The sequence below is a fragment of the Pseudophryne corroboree genome, chromosome 1 (genome assembly GCF_028390025.1).
Source record: "Pseudophryne corroboree isolate aPseCor3 chromosome 1, aPseCor3.hap2, whole genome shotgun sequence".
NCBI classification, from domain to species: Eukaryota; Metazoa; Chordata; class Amphibia; order Anura; family Myobatrachidae; genus Pseudophryne; species Pseudophryne corroboree.
In genome coordinates this window covers 233,809,346-233,833,821 of record NC_086444.1, presented here as the reverse complement: position 1 = coordinate 233,833,821, position 24,476 = coordinate 233,809,346, and the positions used below count along the sequence as shown (strand labels likewise).

At 46.2% G+C, this 24,476-nt stretch overlaps 1 protein-coding gene and 1 long non-coding RNA gene across 7 annotated transcripts in view; one reads left to right on the top strand and one right to left on the bottom strand.

The window, feature by feature from the left end:
* Positions 1-24,476, bottom strand: part of LOC135062539 (uncharacterized) — a 72,559-nt gene that overhangs the window by 19,580 nt on the left and 28,503 nt on the right. Inside the window, exon 1 of one of the 2 annotated variants that reach the window (XR_010248898.1) lies at positions 18,083-18,218. The exons of the other annotated variant lie outside the window; for it this stretch is intronic. This is a non-coding gene — a long non-coding RNA (uncharacterized LOC135062539). Of the gene's footprint in view, positions 1-18,082; positions 18,219-24,476 lie in introns of those variants that run through there. 2 annotated transcript variants of the gene reach the window in all.
* The window catches only part of MCC (MCC regulator of WNT signaling pathway), a 652,269-nt gene that overhangs the window by 614,988 nt on the left and 12,805 nt on the right, over positions 1-24,476 (top strand). For all 5 annotated transcript variants that reach the window (XM_063964137.1, XM_063964138.1, XM_063964139.1 and 2 more), the window contains 2 exons: positions 5,344-5,550; positions 6,868-6,959. In XM_063964137.1, coding sequence (XP_063820207.1) covers positions 5,344-5,550; positions 6,868-6,959 — 299 coding nt within the window. The remainder of the gene's footprint in view (positions 1-5,343; positions 5,551-6,867; positions 6,960-24,476) is intronic.

The window sequence follows — 24,476 nt, the reverse complement described above, 5'->3', positions numbered from 1 at the left end:
GACACGTCTGCTGTTCCTGGGAATGATTCTGGACACGGTTCAGAAAAAGGTGTTTCTTCCGGAGGAGAAAGCCAGGGAGTTATCCGAACTTGTCAGGAACCTCCTAAAACCAGGGAAAGTGTCTGTGCATCAATGCACAAGAGTCCTGGGAAAGATGGTGGCTTCTTACGAAGCGATTCCATTCGGCAGATTCCACGCACGAACTTTTCAGTGGGATCTGCTGGACAAATGGTCCGGATCACATCTGCAGATGCATCAGCGGATAACCTTATCGCCACGGACAAGGGTGTCTCTTCTGTGGTGGTTGCAGAGTGCTCATCTGTTAGAGGGCCGCAGATTCGGCATACAGGACTGGGTCCTGGTGACCACGGATGCCAGTCTGAGAGGCTGGGGAGCGGTCACACAGGGAAGAAACTTCCAGGGAGTATGGTCAAGCCTGGAGATGTCTCTTCACATAAATATACTGGAGCTAAGAGCGATTTACAATGCTCTAAGTCTGGCAAAACCCCTGCTTCAGGGTCAGCCGGTGTTGATCCAGTCGGACAACATCACGGCAGTCGCCCACGTAAACAGACAGGGCGGCACAAGAAGCAGGACAGCAATGGCAGAAGCTGCAAGGATTCTTCGCTGGGCGGAAGATCATGTGATAGCACTGTCAGCAGTATTCATTCCGGGAGTGGACAACTGGGAAGCAGACTTCCTCAGCAGACACGATCTACACCCGGGAGAGTGGGGACTTCATCCAGAAGTCTTCCACATGATTGTGAACCGTTGGGAAAAACCAATGGTGGATATGATGGCGTCCCGCCTCAACAAAAAACTGGACAGGTATTGCGCCAGGTCAAGAGACCCTCAGGCAATAGCTGTGGACGTTCTGGTAACACCGTGGGTGTTCCAGTCAGTGTATGTGTTCCCTCCTCTGCCTCTCATACCAAAAGTACTGAGAATTATACGGCAAAAGGGAGTAAGAACGATACTAGTGGCTCCGGATTGGCCAAGAAGAACTTGGTACCCGGAACTTCAAGAGATGCTCACGGAAGATCCGTGGCCTCTACCTCTAAGACGGGACCTGCTTCAGCAGGGACCGTGTCTATTCCAAGACTTACCGCGGCTGCGTTTGACGGCATGGCGGTTGAACGCCGAATTCTAAGGAAAAAAGGCATTCCGGAAGAGGTCATTCCTACACTGGTAAAAGCCAGGAAGGAGGTGACTGCACAACATTATCACCGCATTTGGAGAAAATATGTTGCGTGGTGTGAGGCCAGGAAGGCCCCCACGGAGGAATTTCAACTGGGTCGATTCCTACATTTCCTGCAAACAGGATTGTCTATGGGCCTCAAATTGGGGTCCATTAAGGTTCAAATTTCGGCCCTGTCGATTTTCTTCCAGAAAGAATTGGCTTCAGTTCCTGAAGTCCAGACTTTTGTAAAAGGAGTACTACATATACAGCCCCCGGTTGTGCCCCCAGTGGCACCGTGGGATCTTAATGTAGTCTTGGATTTTCTCAAATCCCATTGGTTTGAGCCGCTCAAATCGGTGGAGTTGAAGTATCTTACATGGAAAGTAACCATGCTACTGGCCCTGGCTTCAGCCAGGAGAGTATCAGAATTGGCGGCTTTATCATATAAGAGCCCATATCTGATTTTCCATACGGACAGGGCAGAACTGCGGACGCGTCCTCATTTTCTGCCTAAGGTGGTGTCAGCGTTTCACCTGAACCAGCCTATTGTGGTGCCTGCGGCTACTAACGATTTGGAGGATTCCAAGTTGTTGGACGTGGTCCGGGCATTGAAAATATATATTTCAAGAACGGCGGGAGTCAGAAAGTCTGACTCACTGTTTATATTGTATGCACCCAACAAGATGGGTGCTCCTGCTTCTAAGCAGACGATTGCTCGTTGGATTTGTAGCACAATTCAACTTGCACATTCTGTGGCAGGCTTGCCACAACCTAAATCTGTCAAGGCCCATTCCACAAGGAAAGTGGGCTCATCCTGGGCGGATGCCCGGGGGGTCTCGGCATTACAACTCTGCCGAGCTGCTACTTGGTCAGGGGCAAACACGTTTGCAAAATTCTACAAATTTGATACCCTGGCTGAGGAGGACCTTGAGTTCTCTCATTCGGTGCTGCAGAGTCATCCGCACTCTCCCGCCCGTTTGGGAGCTTTGGTATAATCCCCATGGTCCTGACGGAGTCCCCAGCATCCACTTAGGACGTTAGAGAAAATAAGAATTTACTTACCGATAATTCTATTTCTTGTAGTCCGTAGTGGATGCTGGGCGCCCATCCCAAGTGCGGATTGTCTGCAATACTTGTACATAGTTATTGTTATAAACAAATTCGGGTTGTTATTGTTGTGAGCCGTCTGTTCAGAGGCTCCTACGTTTGTCATACTGTTAACTGGGTTCAGATCACAAGTTATACGGTGTGATTGGTGTGGCTGGTATGAGTCTTACCCGGGATTCAATATCCTTCCTTATTGTGTACGCTCGTCCGGGCACAGTATCCTAACTGAGGCTTGGAGGAGGGTCATAGGGGGAGGAGCCAGTACACACCACCTAATCCTAAAGCTTTATTTTTGTGCCCTATCTCCTGCGGAGCCGCTATTCCCCATGGTCCTGACGGAGTCCCCAGCATCCACTACGGACTACGAGAAATAGAATTATCGGTAAGTAAATTCTTATTTTTTCTTACAAGTGAAAATGCCGACGGCAGAATCCCAACGGGTAAGGAGACTGACGCCGGATTTCCGACAGCCGGCATCCCGACCGCAAGTACAGCGTGTGGGTTAGGGTTAGGTCCGGGTCACCGATCGGGATTAAGGTGTCAGTATTGTGACCGTAATCCCGTCCGGCGGTCATTCATACTGAACCCATTCAGACACTATCACCAAAATACAGCAACAAGTTGCATCTATTCTGCTGGTTACCTTGACCTGAGCTCTGCAGCCAAACTTGGTCTCATATAAATACCCATTGACTACACCCTGTAAATCACTTGCACGTGAATGGAGGACTAACTCAAGCAGTTAGAATTTCTTTATAAGTTACCTTGGTTTGCTTTCCATTACAGTGCAGTAATGTATTACCTAGGAGTTATTTTTGTTTAGTTTTTAGTTGTTCTTTTGACGTAGTATGCTGTCCCCTTCTATTTTGTTGGGTAAATGTTAGCATCCGCTTTAATACTTTACTTAGTAAATCTGCAATGGCTAGGCAGGTTATTAATGTGCCGCCAATTAAAAGTGAGTGGGCTTTTGCTGTCTGTGCCAGTCTACAGGGTGTTTTATACACGGTTAGTAATAAACGCCATGCATGTCAGCCTGCCCTCCTCATCCCGTAATCTCAAATGAAAATTTACAGCAGCTGTAATACTGCCTAATCGTAGCTGTTTATCCTGTTTGTTTTAGCAAGCCTCCCGCCTCTAATAGAGCCTGGGTTTTAAGCATGTCTTGTAAGAGATGTTTATTTAATAGCATTTAATAAATGCCCACGCTTAGTTTTCTGAGGATAGCATTTCATTCAGGACAATGGTTCAGCGTTCTCCTGTTCCAGGGCCAGGGCTGGTTACAGCTGTTGCAGAGACAATTCAAGCTGCAAACAGTGGTCTTGGAAATATGTAGCTGTCTATTGTGAAAATATAGCTGCCAGTTAGGTGCATTGTGAATGGAGAGCTGATGGTATGTAGCTTTTTTACATCATTAGCATTTGGTTTTTGATGTACCCATTTTATTGAAACCTATCTGGCAAATAGCCCTGTGCTGTGATTTTTTTACATAGCTGCCTCTATCAGGTAGGTTAAATGTGTCATTACTTTACCTTGGCGATCTGACAGAAAAAAATATCTTGTGAGCGACACCATGACAAAAGCTAAGGTACAGGCTGTAATCTCCCTGCTCCCCAGGGACTCGTGCTGCAGGAATTCACTGATGAAAGTACATTTGTAATAAAAGCATTTGGCACACTGACAAATAGGATCTCTTCTGCGGACGGGGAGACTCACACACCAGGCAGGCGGATGGAAGGAAAATGAATAAAGGTGCATAAAACTGCTTTTAAGAAATTGCATTTAGTATTTTTCTCCTTTGGGCTACAGAAGCTGATATGGATTCTCAGTGAATTATGTGATGCAAAAAAGAGAGGGTTTATAAAACCCACTGGGGTGTCTTTCCTTCAGGTATGTACTTAGCTATCTTGATCGCTAAAATCCATTCTCAATTATCAAGCGAGTATCAAGATAACCACACTACAAGTTCTGCTTACTGCCCTCACCTTATCAGTGGTGAGCAGCCGGCCCACTGTGATCTCACTGCAAGGTAATCACTCTTCCAGTGCCGTCCAACAGACACTAGGGCACAGAACTGACACTCGTGCCAGCCAGAGACGCCTCTAGCCATGCACGATCTGTAGAAGTGCTCCATTTATATCTTTCTAATTATAGAAAGGCACTTAATGCCAATTCATTGCTCTACTTACATTCACCCCAAGCAATCAATGTTTGTGTTTGTAGTTTTTCACCTTGTTGTCTGTAATGATAATGACCGAAAGGTGAGAAGCTGTGAAATGAACCAATCTCCCCCAAAACAGGCACTAATAGACCAAATTGTTAATCACCTGAAAAAATCCACTCACTGATAATTACAGCTGCATTGGCCTGATATAGCGAATGGAAGCTCAGCTATATTTCAAAAAGTATGCAGAACCAATACAACGGGGATGGCATGCAGCTCTTTATAATGTAGAACTGACATTATAGAATGATACAATCAAGGCACTTTATAAAATGAATGAGTTCATTTGATGACTAACATCCTAAAAAGGAGTACCATGTTACATACAAATCAGTGATAATGCACTATATAGTATGTTACCAGTACAACCACATGTACCCCAATTTCTAGATGAGAAGCTGCCATGTTGTTGTCCCTGTCTGGCATGATATAAGATGCTATAGGCTGCAATATCCAGCACATTCTGGGTTCTGCAGATTAACAAGCTACCTTCTCTCGAGTTGGGTTTGGGATTCCGGCCGCCAGAATATCCCCTTGCCGGCTCACCACAGGTTCTATGCCCACTCTGTGGGTGTCGTAGACAGCCACGAGTGGGAATAGCTCTCGGTCCCCTGCCGGCATTCTTGCGGCCGGGATCCCGGCGTCGGTATGCTGACCGCCGGGATCGTGACTACATCCCCTTCTCTCTTAGGATGATTGTAGCATAGAGGTACAATGCAATCTGTTTCGGTGGTATAATGAATGCTGTAGATAGGAGGGTCTCTCTGGTAACGTTTAAGGTTTTCACTTGGTGCTGTGATCCGGAACTGACCTTGTGCTTGTCTATTGTTGTCAGGAGGAAATGGCTGAGCTCAAGGCGCAGTTATACCTGCTGGAGAAGGAGAAGAAGGCTATCGAGCTGAAACTGAGCACGCGGGATGCCCAGGAACAGGCCTACCTGGTGCACATTGAGCATCTCAAGTCAGAAGTAGAAGAGCAAAAAGAGCAGAGAATGAGGTCACTGAGCTCCACCAGCAGCAGCAGCAAGGACAAAATGGGAAAGGTGAGTATGGCTATTATCTGTGTTTCTCTTAGGTCACGTAAACACCAGGTTCTTTTCCTATTCATAAAGTGCAAGCTGTACAGTACAGGTGCTAATATTACAGTCTGTATGCAAACAATATACAAAGAATAATTAACATTAAATGATTTAATGATGAGGGAAAAAGAGATATTGATATTTTTATGAAGCAGTCTATGCTGAGTTAGGTGATTCATCAAGCCCAGCCCACTGTCTCATTGCGGTAAGGGATGGTATCAAGCCTCACACACTCATTCTCCCTAAGGTAAAGGATGGTATCAGGCCCCACCCACTCTCTCACTGAGGAAAGGGATGGTTTCAGGCCCCACACACTGTCTCACTGAGGTAAAGCTGAGTACACATTAATACATTTTTAAATGATTTCCCGGTTCCGATGGATCAGAATGACAAATTGTTGAAATCGGCAAGTTTGTACTCAGAACGTCGCTGACGATGCGTGCTCCCGCTCAGCAACATTGTCCATCAGACCTGCATGCAGCTCAGTCTTGCGATATTGCTAGTGAGGACTATGCTGCTGAATGTGTACCCAGCTTAAGGGATGGTATCAGGCCCCACACACTCATTCTACCAGAGGTAAGATGTGGTCGTAGGCCCCAGCAACCCTCTCACTGAGGTAAAGGATGGCATTAGGCCCCTCCCATTCATCCTATACCTCCCAACTTTCCTGATTCCAGCGGGACAGTCCCGCTATTTGTACATTGTCCTGCTGTCCCAACTATTAGTCTCCAAAGCAGTGCGTGATCTCTGAATACATGCCGTGCACATGTGCAAAGCATGTATTCAGTGCTAGGAGGTGAGCAGGGGCCTGCTCGGGGAGCGCTGGCAATGCCCCCAAAATGCTGAAAAACGGGTCCGTGATTTGAGGCCATGCCCACTAGACAGAAGCCACATCCCACCCGAGGCCACACACCCTTTCCTGGTCGCACGCGGCTGCGACGCACAAGGGTCCCGACTCTATTAATTTAATAGTTGGGAGGTATGCTCATCCTACCAGATGTAAGGGATGGTCTCAGGCCCCACCCACTCACTGACTGAACGTGAATGTACTGCATATCTTCCTGTTGGCCCACATAAGTGCTTACTATAAACTCATGCACTGGACCTGCTGACACTTTCTCATTTTACAGCAGTTATTATATTTTTGCTGCGTTTGTGTTGATTTTTACGTTAATTGTCTCAGATGGGAAACACATCTTCCCATTACTGTCTGTTGTGGTAGTCATGCATGCAGTGCAGTCTAACCATGAATGATGCCACGTCTTGTATTTTGTCCCACAGGATTCTGTGGAGGGATCAGCCTTGTCTTTGTCTGAGCTGAGAGCTTACAATGACAGTGAACTAGCAGCGGAACTCACGAGTGCACTGAAAAGGTGAGAGAAAACACAGCCTCAGATAGGTTCCTTAATCATATAGAGATTGGGGTGACTGTGGAATGGGTTTTTTTCCCATTTATTTCTATGACCCCTGCTAAAAGCCATGGGTTTAAAATGGCAGTGCGTGCTTACCTAATCAAAGCCATTAGGGCACATTACAAGCCAGCTATAGAGTCTGTTACATCAGTAGAGCTGTACAATGGGGCGAGAGATGCAACCTACACAGCTGTTTTTATGCCCCCAGCCTAATTGAGAACTGTTGTCTTTACGGTTTGACATTGCTCATCCATGATTTAATCATTCTCCTACATTCTGGAGCAATCCACTAAGCAATGTGAGTGGCTTATGTGCAGACTATATTACCAGCATAACACATTTCCCATCTGACCAGTCGAGCTGCCTGTGTTTGCTGTCTGATGCCTTGTTTAATGTGAGTCGGTAGGGAAGTGATTCTCCACTGCAGACAGCTGAGTAATTGCACAGGAGAGAGACTCTAATCAGAGTGATGCCACCTCCGTTCTGTCTATTACATGTGTGAGGTAATGCAATGGGCATCTGAGAACTGAAGTGTCTCCAGTGAAATCACAACATCTGCTGCTACAGCTCTGCTCAGGGAGAGGTTGGCAGAGGCAAATAGAGATATGTACAGTCGGCTGTTATGTCACAGCTTTGTGATGCCTTCCACGATTCTACGTAACTCTGGCTACGCATTCAGTAGAGAGGAATGTGTTACTACAGTATGTATATTTATACAGAATCGGCATTCCTGTACATGTTAGTAGCATCACGTGTACTTACTGTACTGTTGTAAGTGTCCCATCCGAACATATTATACATAATTACAGTAAATAATTTTATAAATAATAGCAGTAGTGTTTTTTTATGTATTATTATTATCCTTATATGGCGCCACAAGGGTTTTGCAGCACCTAACAAATTACATAGAAAATGAGCAAAACAATGAAACAGCGACTTACAGTACAAGACACTGAAATAAGCATCAGGGTGACAGAAACTGAGGGTTAGGTGCTGTTGTAGGGAGTATGGAGTAGAAAATTGCCTAAAGGAGGGAGAAGCACATGAGGGGTGAAGGCCCTGCACGTGAGAGCTTACATTCTAAAGTTCTACCTATGCCTGTTTTTCTCCTTTTGGTATTGCCTGATTCTTGCTGTGTGGCTGTAAGTGACCATAGTGTTTTTCAGGAGATGACATGTGTAACATGCGATGTCCTTACTCCAGTAGTGCAGAACTTAGGAGCAATAAGACTTGCTACCTAATATGTCTTTATACACTGAATGATTTGTATGCATTTTACCATACCGAAGTTGCACAGTTCATCACATAACACATAATATTTGGGGCGGGTTGTAATGAAGTCAGAGTTCGGTGGAGTTCAATGTTTTTTAAAGGGGCAATCATTTACAAGGCTAAACTATGCCTTGTAAATGAGTGCCCCTTTACAAAAAATTGTTCGAGTTCGGACGGTATCCCGCACGGCCACCGAACTTGGACTTCATTACATCCCGCCCTAGGTATTGGTCTACTACACTGAGTTGGAATGCAGAGTACAGTATAAGTGGAAGCACTATACATTACATCTAAATAAATAAGTCCAAAACACCTGAGGATGGAGCCTGAGCTTGCTAGGTAACCTAGGGGTAAATGCATTATAGCGGCACGCATCGTGCGCTATAATACACTTCCTGCTTTGCCTCATTACTGTAGCGAAGCAGGAAGGGACATCGACAAGATGTAAGAACATCTTGTCTGCCAAAGTGGGGGAGCGAAAGCTCTGGCGATATCCCCCGAGCACACGATGCATCAGCTCAGTGCTGACACGCTCGGTCTCCTTCCTGGCCGGCTCTTCCGCACACGCGCGGGAACTTGCTACTCACGCGAGATCCCCAGCATAGCCCCAAGCTGGCACCTGCCACAGCCAGGGACAGCTCGGTTCCCGCTGTGGTGTATGGGCATCGACACCATGCAGCTGTCAAAATTGACAGCTGCAGGTGTCGAAACGGTCAGACCGTACATACATTGCCCACGCACATCAGCCTGCTTTCTTATAGATAGCAGTGCTGATATGGGCAGGGGCGCATAGTGCCACTGTCACTGAGGCGGCACCGCAGCTATCATATCGACAGTTCATACATTTACCCCCTAGAAAGATCTTTGGGTTCAGGATGGCACAGGCAAGATACTGGATAAAATAAAACTGTATCTATATTATAAAGTTAGCAACTATATAAACCTGTATGATAGGAAACAGAACATGTATCTTACCAAATGCTAGAGAATCACCAATTCCTTAGTCACTTATTGCTCTCATTATTGGACCTGTAGAAGACAGCACACACCACCCATGTTCTGTGCCACATCCTTCTCTCACCTGCCCATGTTATTTTCTCTATCGTCCTAGTGGATGCTGGGGTTCCTGAAAGGACCATGGGGAATAGCGGCTCCGCAGGAGACAGGGCACAAAAAGTAAAGCTTTAGGATCAGGTGGTGTGCACTGGCTCCTCCCCCTATGACCCTCCTCCAAGCCTCAGTTAGATTTTTGTGCCCGGCCGAGAAGGGTGCAATCTAGGTGGCTCTCCTAAAGAGCTGCTTAGAAAAGTTTAGCTTAGGTTTTTTATTTTACAGTGAGTCCTGCTGGCAACAGGATCACTGCAACGAGGGACTTAGGGGAGAAGAAGTGAACTCACCTGCGTGCAGGATGGATTGGCTTCTTGGCTACTGGACATTAGCTCCAGAGGGACGATCACAGGTACAGCCTGGATGGTCACCGGAGCCTCGCCGCCGGCCCCCTTGCAGATGCTGAAACGAGAAGAGGTCCAGAATCGGCGGCAGAAGACTCCTCAGTCTTCTTAAGGTAGCGCACAGCACTGCAGCTGTGCGCCATTTTCCTCTCAGCACACTTCACACGGCAGTCACTGAGGGTGCAGGGCGCTGGGAGGGGGGCGCCCTGGGAGGCAAATGAAAACCTTTTTTGGCAAAAAATACCTCACATATAGCCTCCGGGGGCTATATGGACATATTTAACCCCTGCCAGAATCCGTTAAGAGCGGGAGACGAGGCCGCCGAAAAAGGGGCGGGGCCTATCTCCTCAGCACACAGCGCCATTTTCCCTCACAGAAAGGCTGGAGGGAAGGCTCCCAGGCTCTCCCCTGCACTGCACTACAGAAACAGGGTTAAAACAGAGAGGGGGGGCACTAATTTGGCGTTAGAAATATATAAAAAAAGATGCTATAAGGGAAAACACTTATATAAGGTTGTCCCTATATAATTATAGCGTTTTTGGTGTGTGTTGGCAAACTCTCCCTCTGTCTCTCCAAAGGGCTAGTGGGTCCTGTCCTCTATCAGAGCATTCCCTGTGTGTGTGCTGTGTGTCGGTACGTGTGTGTCGACATGTATGAGGACGATGTTGGTGAGGAGGCGGAGCAATTGCCTGTAATGGTGATGTCACTCTCTAGGGAGTCGACACCGGAATGGATGGCTTATTTAGGGAATTACGTGATAATGTCAACACGCGCCAAGGTCGGTTGACGACATGAGACGGCCGACAAACAATTAGTACCGGTCCAGACGTCTCAAAAACACCGTCAGGGGTTTTAAAACGCCCGTTTACTTTAGTCGGTCGACACAGACACAGACAGGGACACTGAATCCAGTGTCGACGGTGAATAAACAAACGTATTCCTTATTAGGGCCACACGTTAAGGGCAATGAAGGAGGTGTTACATATTTCTGATACTACAAGTACCACAAAAGAGGGTATTATGTGGGATGTGAAAAAACTACCGTAGTTTTTCCTGAATCAGATAAATTAAATGAGGTGTGTGATGATGCGTGGGTTCCCCCCGATAGAAAATATGGGCGGTATACCCTTTCCCGCCAGAAGTTAGGGCGCGTTGGGAAACACCCCTTAGGGTGGATAAGGCGCTCACACGCTTATCAGAACAAGTGGCGGTACCGTCTATAGATAGGGCCGTCCTCAAGGAGCCAGCTGACAGGAGGCTGGAAAAATATCATAAAAAGTATATACACACATACTGGTGTTATACTGCGACCAGCGATCGCCTCAGCCTGGATGTGCAGAGCTGGGGTGGCTTGGTCGGATTCCCTGACTAAAAATATTGATACCCTTGACAGGGACAGTATTTTATTGACTATAGAGCATTTAAAGGATGTATTTCTATATATGCGAGATGCACAGAGGGATATTTGCACTCTGGCATCAAGAGTAAGTGCGATGTCCATATCTGCCAGAAGATGTTTATGGACACGACAGTGGTCAGGTGATGCAGATTCCAAACGGCACAAAGGTGTATTGCCGTATAAAGGAAGAGGAGTTATTTGGGGTCGGTCCATCGGACCTGGTGGCCACGGCAACTGCTGGAAAATCCACCGTTTTTACCCTAAGTCACATCTCTGCAGAAAAAGACACCGTCTTTTCAGCTTCAGTCCTTTCGTCCCTATAAGAGTCATATCTGCCCAGGGATAGAGGAAAGGGAAGAAGACTGCAGCAGGCAGCCCATTCCCAGGAACAGAAGCGTTCCACCGCTTCTGACAAGCTCTCAGCATGACGCTGAGACAGTACAGGACCCCTGGATCCTACAAGTAGTATCCCAGGGGTACAGTTTGGAATGTCGAGACGTTTCCCCTGCGCAGGCTCCTGAAGTCTGCTTTACCAAGGTCTCCCTCCGACAAGGAGGCAGTATGGGAAAAAATTCACGAGATGTATTCCCAGCAGGTGATAATTAAATTACCCCTCCTACAACAAGAAAAGGGGTATTATTCCACACTATATTGTGGTACTGAAGCCAGAAGGCTAGGTGAGACCTATTCTAAATCTAAAAAAATTGGACACTTACAAAGGTTCAAATCAAGATGGAGTCACTCAGAGCAGTGATAACGAACCGGGAAGAAGGGGACTGTCTGGTGTCCCGAGACATCAGGAATGCTTACCTCCATGTCCCAAATTTGCCCTTATCACTAAGGGTACCTCAGGTTCGTGGTACAGAACTGTCACTATCAGTTTCAGACGCTGCCGTTTGGATTGTCTACGGCACCCCGGGTCTTTACCAAGGTAATGGCCGAAATGATGGTTCTTCTTCGAAGAAAAGGCGTCTTAATTATCCCTTACTTGGACGATCTCCTGATAAGGGCAAAGTCCAGGGAACAGTTGGAGGTCGGAGTAGCACTATCTCGGATACTGTTACAACAGCAGGGGTGGATTCTAAATATTCCAAAATCGCAGCTGATCCCGACAACAAGTCTCCTGTGCTTAGGGATGATTCTGGACACAGTCCAGAAAAAGGTGTTTCTCCCGGAAGAGAAAGCCAGGGAGTTATCCGAGCTAGTCAGGAACCTCCTAAAATCAGTGCATCATTGCACAAGGGCCATGGTAAAAAAATGGTGACTTCCTTCGAAGCAATTCCAGTCGGCAGATTTCATGCAAGAACTTTTCAGTGGGATCTGCTGGACAAATGGTCCGGATCGCATCTTCAGATGCATCAGCGGATAACCCTATATCCAAGGACAAGGGTGTCTCTCCTGTGGTGGTTACAGAGTGCTCATCTTCTAGAGGGCCGCAGATTCGGCATTCAGTTTTGGATGTTGGTGACCACGGAGGCCAGCCCGAGAGGCTGGGGAGCAGTCACACAAGGAAAAAATTTCCAGGGAGTGTGATCAAGTCTGGAGATTTTTCTCCACATAATTATAGCTAAGGGTATATTTATAATGCTCTAAGCTTAGCAAGACCTCTGCTTCAAGGTCAGCCGGTATTGATCCAGTGGGATAAAACATCACGGCAGTCGCCCACGTAAATAGACAGGGCGGCACAAGAAGCAGGAGGGCAGTGGCAAAAACTGCAAGGACTTTTCGCTGGGCGGAAAATCATGTGATAGCACTGTCAGCAGTGTTTCATTCCGGGAATGGAAACTGGGAAGCAGACTTCCTCAGTAGGCACGACCTCCACCCGGCAGAGTGGGAACTTCATGGGGAAGTTTTCCACATAATTGTAAACCGTTGGGAATTACCAAAGGTGGACATGATGGCGTCCCGTCTGAACAAAAAACGGGACAGGTATTGCGCCTGGTTAAGAGACCCTCAGGCAATAGCTGTGGACGTTCTGGTAACACCGTGGGTGTACCAGTCGGTGTATGTGTTCCATCCTCTGCTTTTCATACCTAAGGTACTGAGAATTATAAGACGTAGAGGAGTAAGAACTATACTCATGGCTCCGGATTGGCCAAGAAGGTCTTGGTACCCGGAACTTCAAGAGATGCTCACAGAGGACTTATGGCCTCTGCCACTAAGAAGGGACTTGTTTCAGCAAGTACCATGTCTGTTCCAAGACTTACCGCAGCTGCGTTTGACGGCATGGCGGTGGAACGCCGGATCCTAAGGGAAAAGGCATTCAGGAAGAGGTCATTCCTACCCTGGTCAAAGCCAGAAAGGAGGTGACCGCACAACATTATCACCACATGTGGCGAAAAGATGTTGCGTGGTGTGAGGCCAGGAAGGCCCCACGAAGAAATTTCAACTCGGTCGATTCCTGCATTTCTTGCAAACAGGAGTGTCTATGGGCCTCAAATTGGGGTCCATTACGGTTCAAATTTCGGCCCTGTCGATTTTTCTTCCAGAAAGAATTGGCTTCAGTTCCTGAAGTCCAGAAGTTTGTCAAGGGAGTATTGCATATACAACCCCCTTTTTTGTGCCTCCAGTGGCACTGTGGGATCTCAACGTAGTTCTGGGATTCCTCAAAACACATTGGTTTAAAACCAGTCAAATCTGTGGATTTGAAGCATCTCACATGAAAAGTGAACATGCTCTTGGACCTGGCCTGGACCAGGCGAGTGTCAAATTGGTGTTTTTTTTCTCAAAAAAGCCCATATCTGTTTGTCCATTCGGACAGGGCAGAGCTGCGGACTCGTCCCCAGTTCTCTCCCTAAGGTGGTGTCAGTGTTTCACCTGAACCAGTTTATTGTGGTGTCTTGCGCCTACTAGGGACTTGGAGGACTCCAAGTTGCTAGATGTGGTCAGGGCCCTGAAAATATAGGTTCCAGGACGGCTGGAGTCAGGAAAACTGACTTGCTGTTATCCTGTATGCACCCAAAAAACTGGGTGCTCTTGCTTTTAAGCAGACTTTTGCTAGTTGGATGTGTAATACAATTCAGCTTGCACATTCTGTGGCAGGCCTGCCACAGCCAAAATATGTAAATGCCCATTCCACAAGGAAGGTGGGCTCATCTTGGGCGGCTGCCCGAGGGGTCTCGGCTTTACAACTTTGCCGAGCGGCTATTTAGTCAGGGGCAAACACGTTTGTAAAATCCTACAAATTTGATACCCTGGCTAAGGAGGACCTGGAGTTCTTTCATTCGGTGCTGCAGAGTCATCCGCACTCTCCCGCCCGTTTGGGAGCTTTGGTATAATCCCCATGGTCCTTTCAGGAACCCCAGCATCCACTAGGACGATAGAGAAAATAAGAATTTACTTACCGATAATTCTATTTCTCGGAGTCCGTAGTGGATGCTGGGCGCCCATCCCAAGTGCGGATTATCTGCATTACTTGTACATAGTTACAAAAATCGGGTTATTATTGTTGTGAGCCATCTTTTCAGAGGCTCCGTTGTTATCATACTGTTAACTGGGTTCAGATCACAGGTTGTACAGTGTGATTGGTGTGGCTGGTATGAGTCTTACCCGGGATTCATAAATCCTTCCTTATTGTGTACGCTCGTCCGGGCACAGTACCTAACTGAGGCTTGGAGGAGGGTCATAGGGGGAGGAGCCAGTGCACACCACCTGATCCTAAAGCTTTACTTTTTGTGCCCTGTCTCCTGCGGAGCCGCTATTCCCCATGGTCCTTTCAGGAACCCCAGCATCCACTACGGACTCCGAGAAATAGAATTATCGGTAAGTAAATTCTTATTATTCTCTTCAAACTTCCCACAGTAAGCAGTCCATCCCCAGGTGCTCATTAGTAGATCCCCGTGCGTTTGCTTTCTATTAGAAAGGACTGCATGGGATATGAAGGTGTCCTCCTGTAATTTGCTGTACACCACCTGTGGTGCTGGTGCCATTGAGTCTTAACAGTCAATTCAGTGCAGTAGCTTTTTTTTTTGTTTTTACGTGAATGTGCATATATCTGTGTGACTGAATCTGTATATGAAGCACAATGGAACTTGGCATGAAAAAAATCTGCAGCCGTTGTATTGTAGCACTTCGTATACAGATTCAGACAAGTATCGCTTATCACGTTAATCCGTGCAGTCTCGTGGAGATGTTTTTTGTCATCACATTGCAATTAATCCTTCAAGTTAATTGTCGTTAGGGAAGGCACTGTGACAGCCAAAGGCATGGAATCTCTAATAATCGCATGCCACTGGGATCGGTTTAGGGCAGCTTGCTTGGCATCATCAATTTAGAAGTGTAGTGGTTGAAGGTCTTGGGCAATCTGCTTTAGCCATGTTTTCTTTGGCGCATCACGTGCTATTTGTCATCCATTCTGGCATGTGTTATTTAGATACTGGTATGGTATTCTTTTAGGCTCCATTCTCCAGACATATCTGAACCACGTAAAACTCTGTCTTTTAATATAGGATTTAATTGTGGGTTGGTCTTGGCATAGTTTTCAGATGTTTTCATTTCTATTAGTTTTACTTGTACAGATGGAGCCTCCCTCATTGTTACAGTTTCTCCGCCTAAACTGAGTATTTGTCGTGCTTTAGCTATAGCTCAGGTTGTTGAGGTTTGCATGGAAAGGCACGTTAGGGTGCAACAACATACACAGCATGCAATACACATCTTCACCACTGGGTGGCTAATGCTCCGCTAATCCAGTACTGTAGAGCGAATAGCGACAGATGGATATACAGTACAGTAAAAGTACTGTATTAGTGTACTCTTAGTAAGCCCTGGCAAATGGCCAATGACAACTGTAATGTTATATACACTGACCAACAGTCAGATGGAGAGAGTCAATCAGGAACTTGAAGTGTACAGTCTAGCATACTGTAAGCATTGATACCATTATTTACTAATGAACGCTGGGCTTCAGGGATGCTGTAGGAAATATTAATTTGCTGTCGGGACCAAAAAATAAATAAATAAAAATAGTGTATACAAATGCAAACTTACGTGTTAAAGCAATGGTCCATTGGCGTTAGGGCTATGTGAACGTCCAAGTTCCGTAGACAATACAGCATAAGCAAAACCAATTGAAAGGGATCACTGCTTATACTTACACATGAGTTTGCGTCTGTATCACCAGGCGTTGTGGCCTAGCGGTGTGGTGCTCATGGTCCCAGGTTTGATTCCTGGGAAGAGCAAATGCCATTTTTTTTTTTTTTTTTTACATTCATACATTTAAGAACCTTACATTTAATAGAATTATGAACACAGGAAAAGATCAGTTTTCATTATGAAGTGGCCGAGCCAAGAAAACACTGTAACATATAATTTTAATCAGCAGAAGCAGCTTGTGCATCCTATTCATATAGCGATGCATTTATGGCAAAAAAGACACCCAACGTTAGCAGAGCTACCCGGGAACTGACAGCTCGCTTACGCCAGACATCTTACGGCATGCCTTACAAATGAACATGCATTCTGTGCCTTCTGGGTTCTTTTGCTCCAACCAAAGCCAGCATGAGCATTTAATTTACATAGTGTATCGGCCGTGTTGTGTTTGTCATTTACTAAGCAGTACACCCAGTCCTTGAAATCACAAGTCTCAGAGGGAGGAATTAGTGGTGGGGGAGGCTGCCTAGTAAAGCAATGGGGAGGCGCAGGAAGAAGTACAGTAAACTCAGTCTCATAAAGATAACACTCTCGTAATGTGAAAAGCCACACTTGTATTGTATATCTGTGTAAAAATTAGCATCCACAGCTTTTTTCTAATATTCCCAAAACAGGTCCTATCGTGTTTCGTACATATATAGTAGCTGACAGAACTTGTTTTGGGAAAATTAGTAAAAAACTGTGGATTCTAATTTCTACACAGATATGCTGCGTATAAGACACATTTAAAAAAAAGACACCCGACGTTAGCAGAGCTATCCAGGAATTGACGGCTCACTCACGCCAGGCTTCTCACGGCATGCCTTACAAATGAACATCTCTATTTAACATACAGTACTGTACGGTACAGTACAGTAGTTCTTGCGCTTTAATGTATTTCAATGGAGACCTCGTGCATGCACAATGGTGATTCTTGCACTATAGTATTTTATTGGAAACCACACATATGCGCAGTGGTGATTTTCAAAAGCGACATCTGGTAACAACATACGCCAAGCTAAGCTCTATGCCCACCCTGTGACAACATATGCCGCCTTGCGACCAGGCACACTGCGACTCCATGAATGGGACAAATGCCACAGACGGTATAGATGAGCGAGGCTCCATCTGTAGTATGTTTCATAGGCACCTCATTTGGAAACGTTCCAGTCTTGTAAGTTCGTTTGTCCATGATTCTGAACCATAAAGGAATAGTGTTCCAACCGATTCGTTAAATACCTTAATTTTTTGCAATTATGTTGAAAAAGGCACTTGGCACAGGTAGAGTCCCTCGGAACATGGCACACCGAGATGGGATGTTTGACATGACTGCAGCAATAGTGTATGAGGACACATCTGCATGTCATGTTACCTGGGCTCAGATGCTCCTATTGTCTACTTCTTTGTATAATAATTGCTCCTACGAATGTTGAAATAAACCGAGCTGGTGAATCCCTGCATAAGTGGGAGGAGGGGAGTGAGTGAAGGATGGGACAGACCCATCTAGAGTGTGGCTGATAAGGAACACTCACTTTTGTTTTGATTATTATTTATTTTATTTTTTCATTTTTTGTAAACTCAAAACAGAACAAGGTTTTCGCTTTGAGGGAGGGTCCTGCTTTACAACTCTGTATATAAAGGCATTCATTTTTTTAGTTTTTGTTTTTTTTTACAGTTTTTCATTTATTAATTTTTAGTGTTTGCTTTTGCTCTTTAAAATAATGCATACAATTTATATTTGTATATTTTTGCGTAATGTTTCCAAGTGTCCAATCAAATAAAATAAAAGGTTAATCAAATCAAATAAAAAAAAAAATAATGCTTCCAATCCTGACCTCATGCCAAATGCTGCCCTGCCAGTCTTCTATCTCCTCAGTGGATGGTTGTTATGGAGGGAATACAGATGCATTTATGCACTTGTCCTACATTAAGTGCTTCATGTCTCAGCAGCTGTCAGTCTGCTGTCCTGCAATGAGTAACATCTTAAATGTGATGAACTATCCCACATGCTGTTCATACTGTACAAGTTTCTGTAATTAATGAGTTAAGTAGTCTGCATTTAGAGCTCTCAGAACATCTGCCTCGTGTGCTGAGGCCATGCTTACAGTAATAGGGGTTTTCAACAATGGCACTCCTCTCCAGGCAACATAGAAACTCATGGCAGCCACACTGGTCCTTATCTCGTAGAGTTGATAAGATCTGTAAGGACTTTACATGCTGACATCAATTTAATGTGCTTAATAACGTGTCATTTAATATTACAGTCAAACACTGCGATATTTACAGCACAAATAAAAGCTGGAGTTAAAGGAAAGTTACTTAAGAAACCCATAATGCTAACTTTGAAGTTCTAAAACACATAGGGGTTGCCGCAAATGTCGAAAAACGGTGCATTTTCGACACAATTTTTTTTTTCGACAATGCAATACAGTACTTTTCGACAAAAAAAAAACGGACATTTCAGATTCGACTTTTTGAAATTCGACAGTTGTCAAATTCGACATGTCTGCAATGGTAAAAATGCGGCTTTTCGACAAAAGTATATTCAATTGAAGAATGTCGATTCGACAACAGTGCTTTTCTACAGTAATTTCGTCAATTTCATTCCGCCTCACTTTGCTGGCGGAATCTAATAAAAAAATTTAAAAACATGTTTTTTTTATTGCTAATAGCATACCTATTTATATTAGAAGGGATTATGTACTTGGTTTGTCTATTAGGAGACACAAGTATTATTTATATATTTTTTAAAAGAATATATATATTTTTTTTACTGACTAAAATAATATGGAGAGATCAGAGCATGGTTTTCAGTGGGAAGGGGTGGGAATGGTTTAAAATCAAGAAAAAAAAATGCGTGGGGTCCCCCCTCCTAAGCATAACCAGCCTCTGGCTCTTTGAGCCGGTCCTGGTTGTAAAAATACGGGGGGGGGAAATGACAGGAGATCCTCCATATTTTCACAACCAGCACCGGGCTCTGCGTCCTGTCCTGGTGCCAAAAATACAGGGGACAAAAAGCGTAGGGGTCCTCCGTATTTTTTAACACCAGCACCGGGCTCCACTAGTCAGAGATAATGCCACAGCCGGGGGACACTTTTATATCGGTCCCTGCGGCCGTGGCATTAAATCACTAACTAGTCACCCCTGGCCGGGGTACCCTGGAGGAGTGGGGACCCCTTAAATCAAGCCCCCCCCCCCCCTCCAGCCACCCAAGGGCCAGGGGGTGAAGCCCGAAACTGCCCCCCCCCCCCCCATCCATGGGCTGCGGACCCATCCTCCCATGGCTGATCGCCAAGTGACACAAAGAAAGAATATTGTTTTTTGTAGCAGAACTACAAGTCCCAGCAAGCCTCCCCCGCAGCTGGTACTTGGAGAACCACAAGTACCATCATGCGGGGGGGGAAACGGGCCCGCTGGTACCTGTAGTTCTACTACAAAAAAAATACCCAAATAAAAACAGTACACGCACACCGTGAAAGTAAAATAAGAATTTACTTACCGATAATTCTATTTCTCGTAGTCCGTAGTGGATGCTGGGGACTCCGTCAGGACCATGGGGTCTAGCGGCTCCGCAGGAGACGGGGCACAATAATAAAAGCTTTAGGATCAGGTGGTGTGCACTGGCTCCTCCCCCTATGACCCTCCTCCAAGCCTCAGTTAGGATACTGTGCCCGGATGAGCGTGCATAATAAGGAAGGATATTGAATCCCGGGTAAGACTCATACCAGCCACACCAATCACACCGTACAACCTGTGATCTGAACCCAGTTAACAGTATGATAACAACGAAGGAGCCTCTGAAAAGATGGCTCACAACAAGAATAACCCGATTTTTGTAACAATAACTATGTACAAGTATTGCAGACAATCCGCACTTGGGATGGGCGCCCAGCATCCACTACGGACTACGAGAAATAGAATTATCGGTAAGTAAATTCTTATTTTCTCTAACGTCCTAAGTGGATGCTGGGGACTCCGTCAGGACCATGGGGATTATACCAAAGCTCCCAAACGGGCGGGAGAGTGCGGATGACTCTGCAGCACCGAATGAGAGAACTCCAGGTCCTCCTCAGCCAGGGTGTGCCCCTGACCAAGTAGCAGCTCGGCAAAGTTGTAAAGCCGAGACCCCTCGGGCAACCGCCCAAGATGAGCCCACTTCCTTGTGGAATGGGCTTTTACTGATTTTGGCTGTGGCAAGCCTGCCACAGAATGTGCAAGCTGAATTGTACTACAAATCCAGCGAGCAATCGTCTGCTTAGAAGCAGGAACACCCATCTTGTTGGGTGCATACAGGCTAAACAGCGAGTCAGATTTTCTGACTCCAGTCGTCCTGGAAACATATATTTTCAGGGCCCTGACAACGTCAAGTAACTTGGAGTCCTCCAAGTCCCTAGTAGCCGCAGGTACCACAATAGGTTGGTTCATGTGAAAAACAGAAAACACCTTAAGGAGAAATTGAGGACGAGTCCTCAATTCTGCCCTGTCAGAATGAAAAATTAAGTAAGGGCTTTTATATGATAAAGCCGCCCATTCTGACACACGCCTGGCTGAAGCCAGGGCTAATAGAATCTTCACCTTCCATGTGAAATATTTTAATTCCACAGTGGTGAGTGGATCAAACCAATGTGACTTTAGGAAACTCAAAACAACATTGAGATCCCAAGGTGCCACTGGGGGCACAAAAGGAGGCTGTATATGCAGTACCCCTTTTACAAACGTCTGAACTTCAGGCACTGAAGCCAGTTCTTTCTGGAAGAAATTCGACAGGGTCGAAATTTGAACCTTAATGGACCCTAATTTTAGGCCCATAGACAGTCCTGTTTTCAGGAAATGTAGGAAACGACCCAGTTGGAATTCCTCTGTAGGGACCTTCTTGGCCTCACACCACGCAACATATTTTCGCCAAATGCGGTGAACATGTTTTGCGGTTACATCCTTCCTGGCTTCGACCAGGGTAGGGATGACTTCATCTGGAATGCCCTTCCAGGATCCGGCGTTCAACTGCCATGCCGTCAAACGCAGCCGCGGTAAGTCTTGGAACAGACAAGGCCCCTGCTGGAGCAGGTCCTCTCTTAAAGGTAGAGGCCACGGTTCTTCCGTGAGCATCTCTTGAAGCTCCGGGTACCAAGTCCTTCTTGACCCATCCGGAACCACGAGTATCGTTCTTACTCATCTCCTTCTTATGATTCTCAGTACTTTTGGTATGAGATGCATAGGAGGGAACACATACCCTGACTGGTACACCCACAGTGTTACCAGAGCGTCCACCGCTATTGCCTGAGGGTCCCTTGACCTGGCGCAATATCTGTCTAGTTTTTTGTTCAGGCGGGACGCCATCATGTCCACCTTTTGGTTTTTCCCAACGGTTTACAATCATGTGAAAGACTTCCCGCTGAAGTCCCCACTCTCCCGGGTGGAGGTTATGCCTGCTGAGGAAGTCTGCTTCCCAGTTTTCCACTCCCGGAATTAACACTGCTGAGAGTGTTATCACATGATTTTTCGCCCAGCGAAGAATCCTTGCAGTTTCTGCCATTTCCCTCCTGCTTCATGTGCCGCCCTGTCTGTTTACGTGGGCGACTGCCGTGATGTTGTCCCACTGGATCAATACCAGCTGACCTTGAAGCAGAGGTCTTGCTAAGCTTAGAGCCTTGTAAATTGCCCTTAGCTCCAGTATATTTATGTGGAGAGAAGTCTCCAGACTTGATCACACTCCCTGGAATTTTTTTTTTTTTTCCTTGTGTGACTGCTCCCCAGCCACTCAGGCTGGCATCCGTGGTCACCAGGACCCAGTCCTGAATGTCGAATCTGCGGCCCTTTCATAGATGAGCACTCTGCAGCCACCGCAGAAGAAAACACCCTTGTCCTTGGAGACAGGGTTATCCGCTGATGCATCTGAAGATGCGATCCGGACCATTTTCCCAGCAGATTCCACTGAAAGGTTCTTGCGTGAAATCTACCGAATGGGATCGCTTTGTAAGAAACCACCATTTTTCACAGGACCCTTGTGCAATGATGCACTGATACTTTTCCTGGTTTTAGGAGGTTCCTGACTAGCTCGGATAACTCCCTGGCCTTCTTCTCCGGGAGAAAACATCCTTTTCTGGACTGTGTCCAGAATCATTCCTAGGAACATTAGACGTGTCGTCGGAAAAAGCTGCGATTTTGGAATATTTAGAATCCACTCGTGCTGTCGTAGAACTACTTGAGATAGTGCTACTCCGACCGCCAACTGTTCTCTGGACCTTGCCCTTATCAGGAAAGCGTCCATATTTCTTTTAGGAAGAATCATCATTTCGGCCATTACCATGGTAAAGACCCGGGGTGCCGTGGACAATCCAAACGGCAGCGTCTGAACTGATAGTGACAGTTCTGTACCACGAACCTGAGATACCCTTGGTGAGAAGGGCAAAACTTGGACATGTAGGTAAGCGTCCCTGATATCCAGTGACACCATATCGTCCTGGTTCGCTATCACTGCTCTGAGTGACTCCATCTTGATTTGAACCCTTGTATGTAATTGTTCAAATCTTTTAGATCTCACCGAGCCGTTTGGCTTCAGTACCACAATATAGTGTGGAATAATACCCCTTCCCTTGTTGTAGGAGGGGTACTTTGATTATCACCTGCTGGGAATACAGCCTGTGAATTTTTTCCCAATACTGCCTCCCTGTCGGAGGGAGACGTTGGTAAAGCAGACTTCAGGAACTTGTGAGGGGAAGACGTCTCGAATTTCCAATGTACACCTGGGATACTACGTGTAGGATCCAGGAGTCCACTTGCGAGTGAGCCCACTGCGTGCTGAAACTCTTGAGATGACCCCCCACCGCACCTGAGTCCGCTTGTATGGCCCCAGCGTCATGCTGCGGACTTGGCAGAAGCTGTGGAGGACTTCTGTTCCTGGGAATGGGCTGCCTGCTGCAGTCTTCTTCTTCTCTTTCCTCTAACCCTGGGCAGATATGACTGGCCTTTTGCCCGCCTGCCTTTATGGGTACGAAAGGACTGAGACTGAAAAGACTGTGTCCTTTTCTGCTGAGATGTGACTTGGGGTAACAAAAGTGGATTTTCCAGCTGTTGCCATGGCCACCAGGTCCGATGGACCGCCCCTTTATACGGCAATACTTCCATGTGCCGTCTGGAATCTGCATCACCTGACCACTGTCGTGTCTATAAACATCGTCTGGCAGATATGGACATCACATCTACTCTTGATGCCAGAATGCAAATATCCCTCTGCGCATCTCGCATATATAGAAATGCATCCTTAAAATGCTCTATAGTCAATAAAATATTGTTCCTGTCAAAGGTATCAATATTTTCAGTCAGGAAATCCGACCAAGCCCCCCCAGCGCTGCACATCCAGGCTGAGGCGATTGCTGGTCGTAGTATAACACCAGTATGTGTGTATATACTTTTTAGGATATTTTTCAGCTTCCTATCAGCTGGCTCCTTGAGGGCGGCCGTATCTGGAGACGGTAACGCCACTTGTTATTATAAGCGTGTGAGCGCCTTATCCACCCTAAGGTGTGTTTCCCAACTCGCCCTCACTTCTGGCGGGAAAGGGTATACCTCCAATAATTTTCTATCGGAGGAAACCCACGTATCATCACACACTTTAATTTATCTGATTCAGGAAAAACTACAAGTAGATTATTCCCACCCTACATAATACCCTTATTTGTGGTACTTGTAGTATCAGAAATATATAACACCTCCTTCATTGCCCTTAACATGTAACGTGTGGCCCTAAAGGAAAATACGTTTGTTTCTTCACCGTCGACACTGAAGTCAGTGTCCGTGTCGACCAACTGAGGTAAATGGGCGTTTTTACAAGCCCCTGACGGTGTCTGAGACGCCTGGACAGGTACTAATTTATTTGCCGGCCGTCTCATGTCGTCAACCGACCTTGCATCGTGTTGACATTATCACGTAATTCCTAAATAAGCCATCCATTCCGGTGTCGACTCCCTAGAGAGTGACATCACCAATACAGGCAATTTGCTCCGCCTCCTCACCAACATCGTCCTCCTACATGTCGACACACACGTACCGACACACAGCACACACACAGGGAATGCTCTGATAGAGGACAGGACCCCACTAGCCCTTTGGGGAGACAGAGGGAGAGTTTGCCAGCACACACCAAAAATGCTATAATTATACAGGGACAACCCCTTATACAAGTGTTTTCCCTTATAGCATTTTCACATATGTAATCATATCGCCAAATAA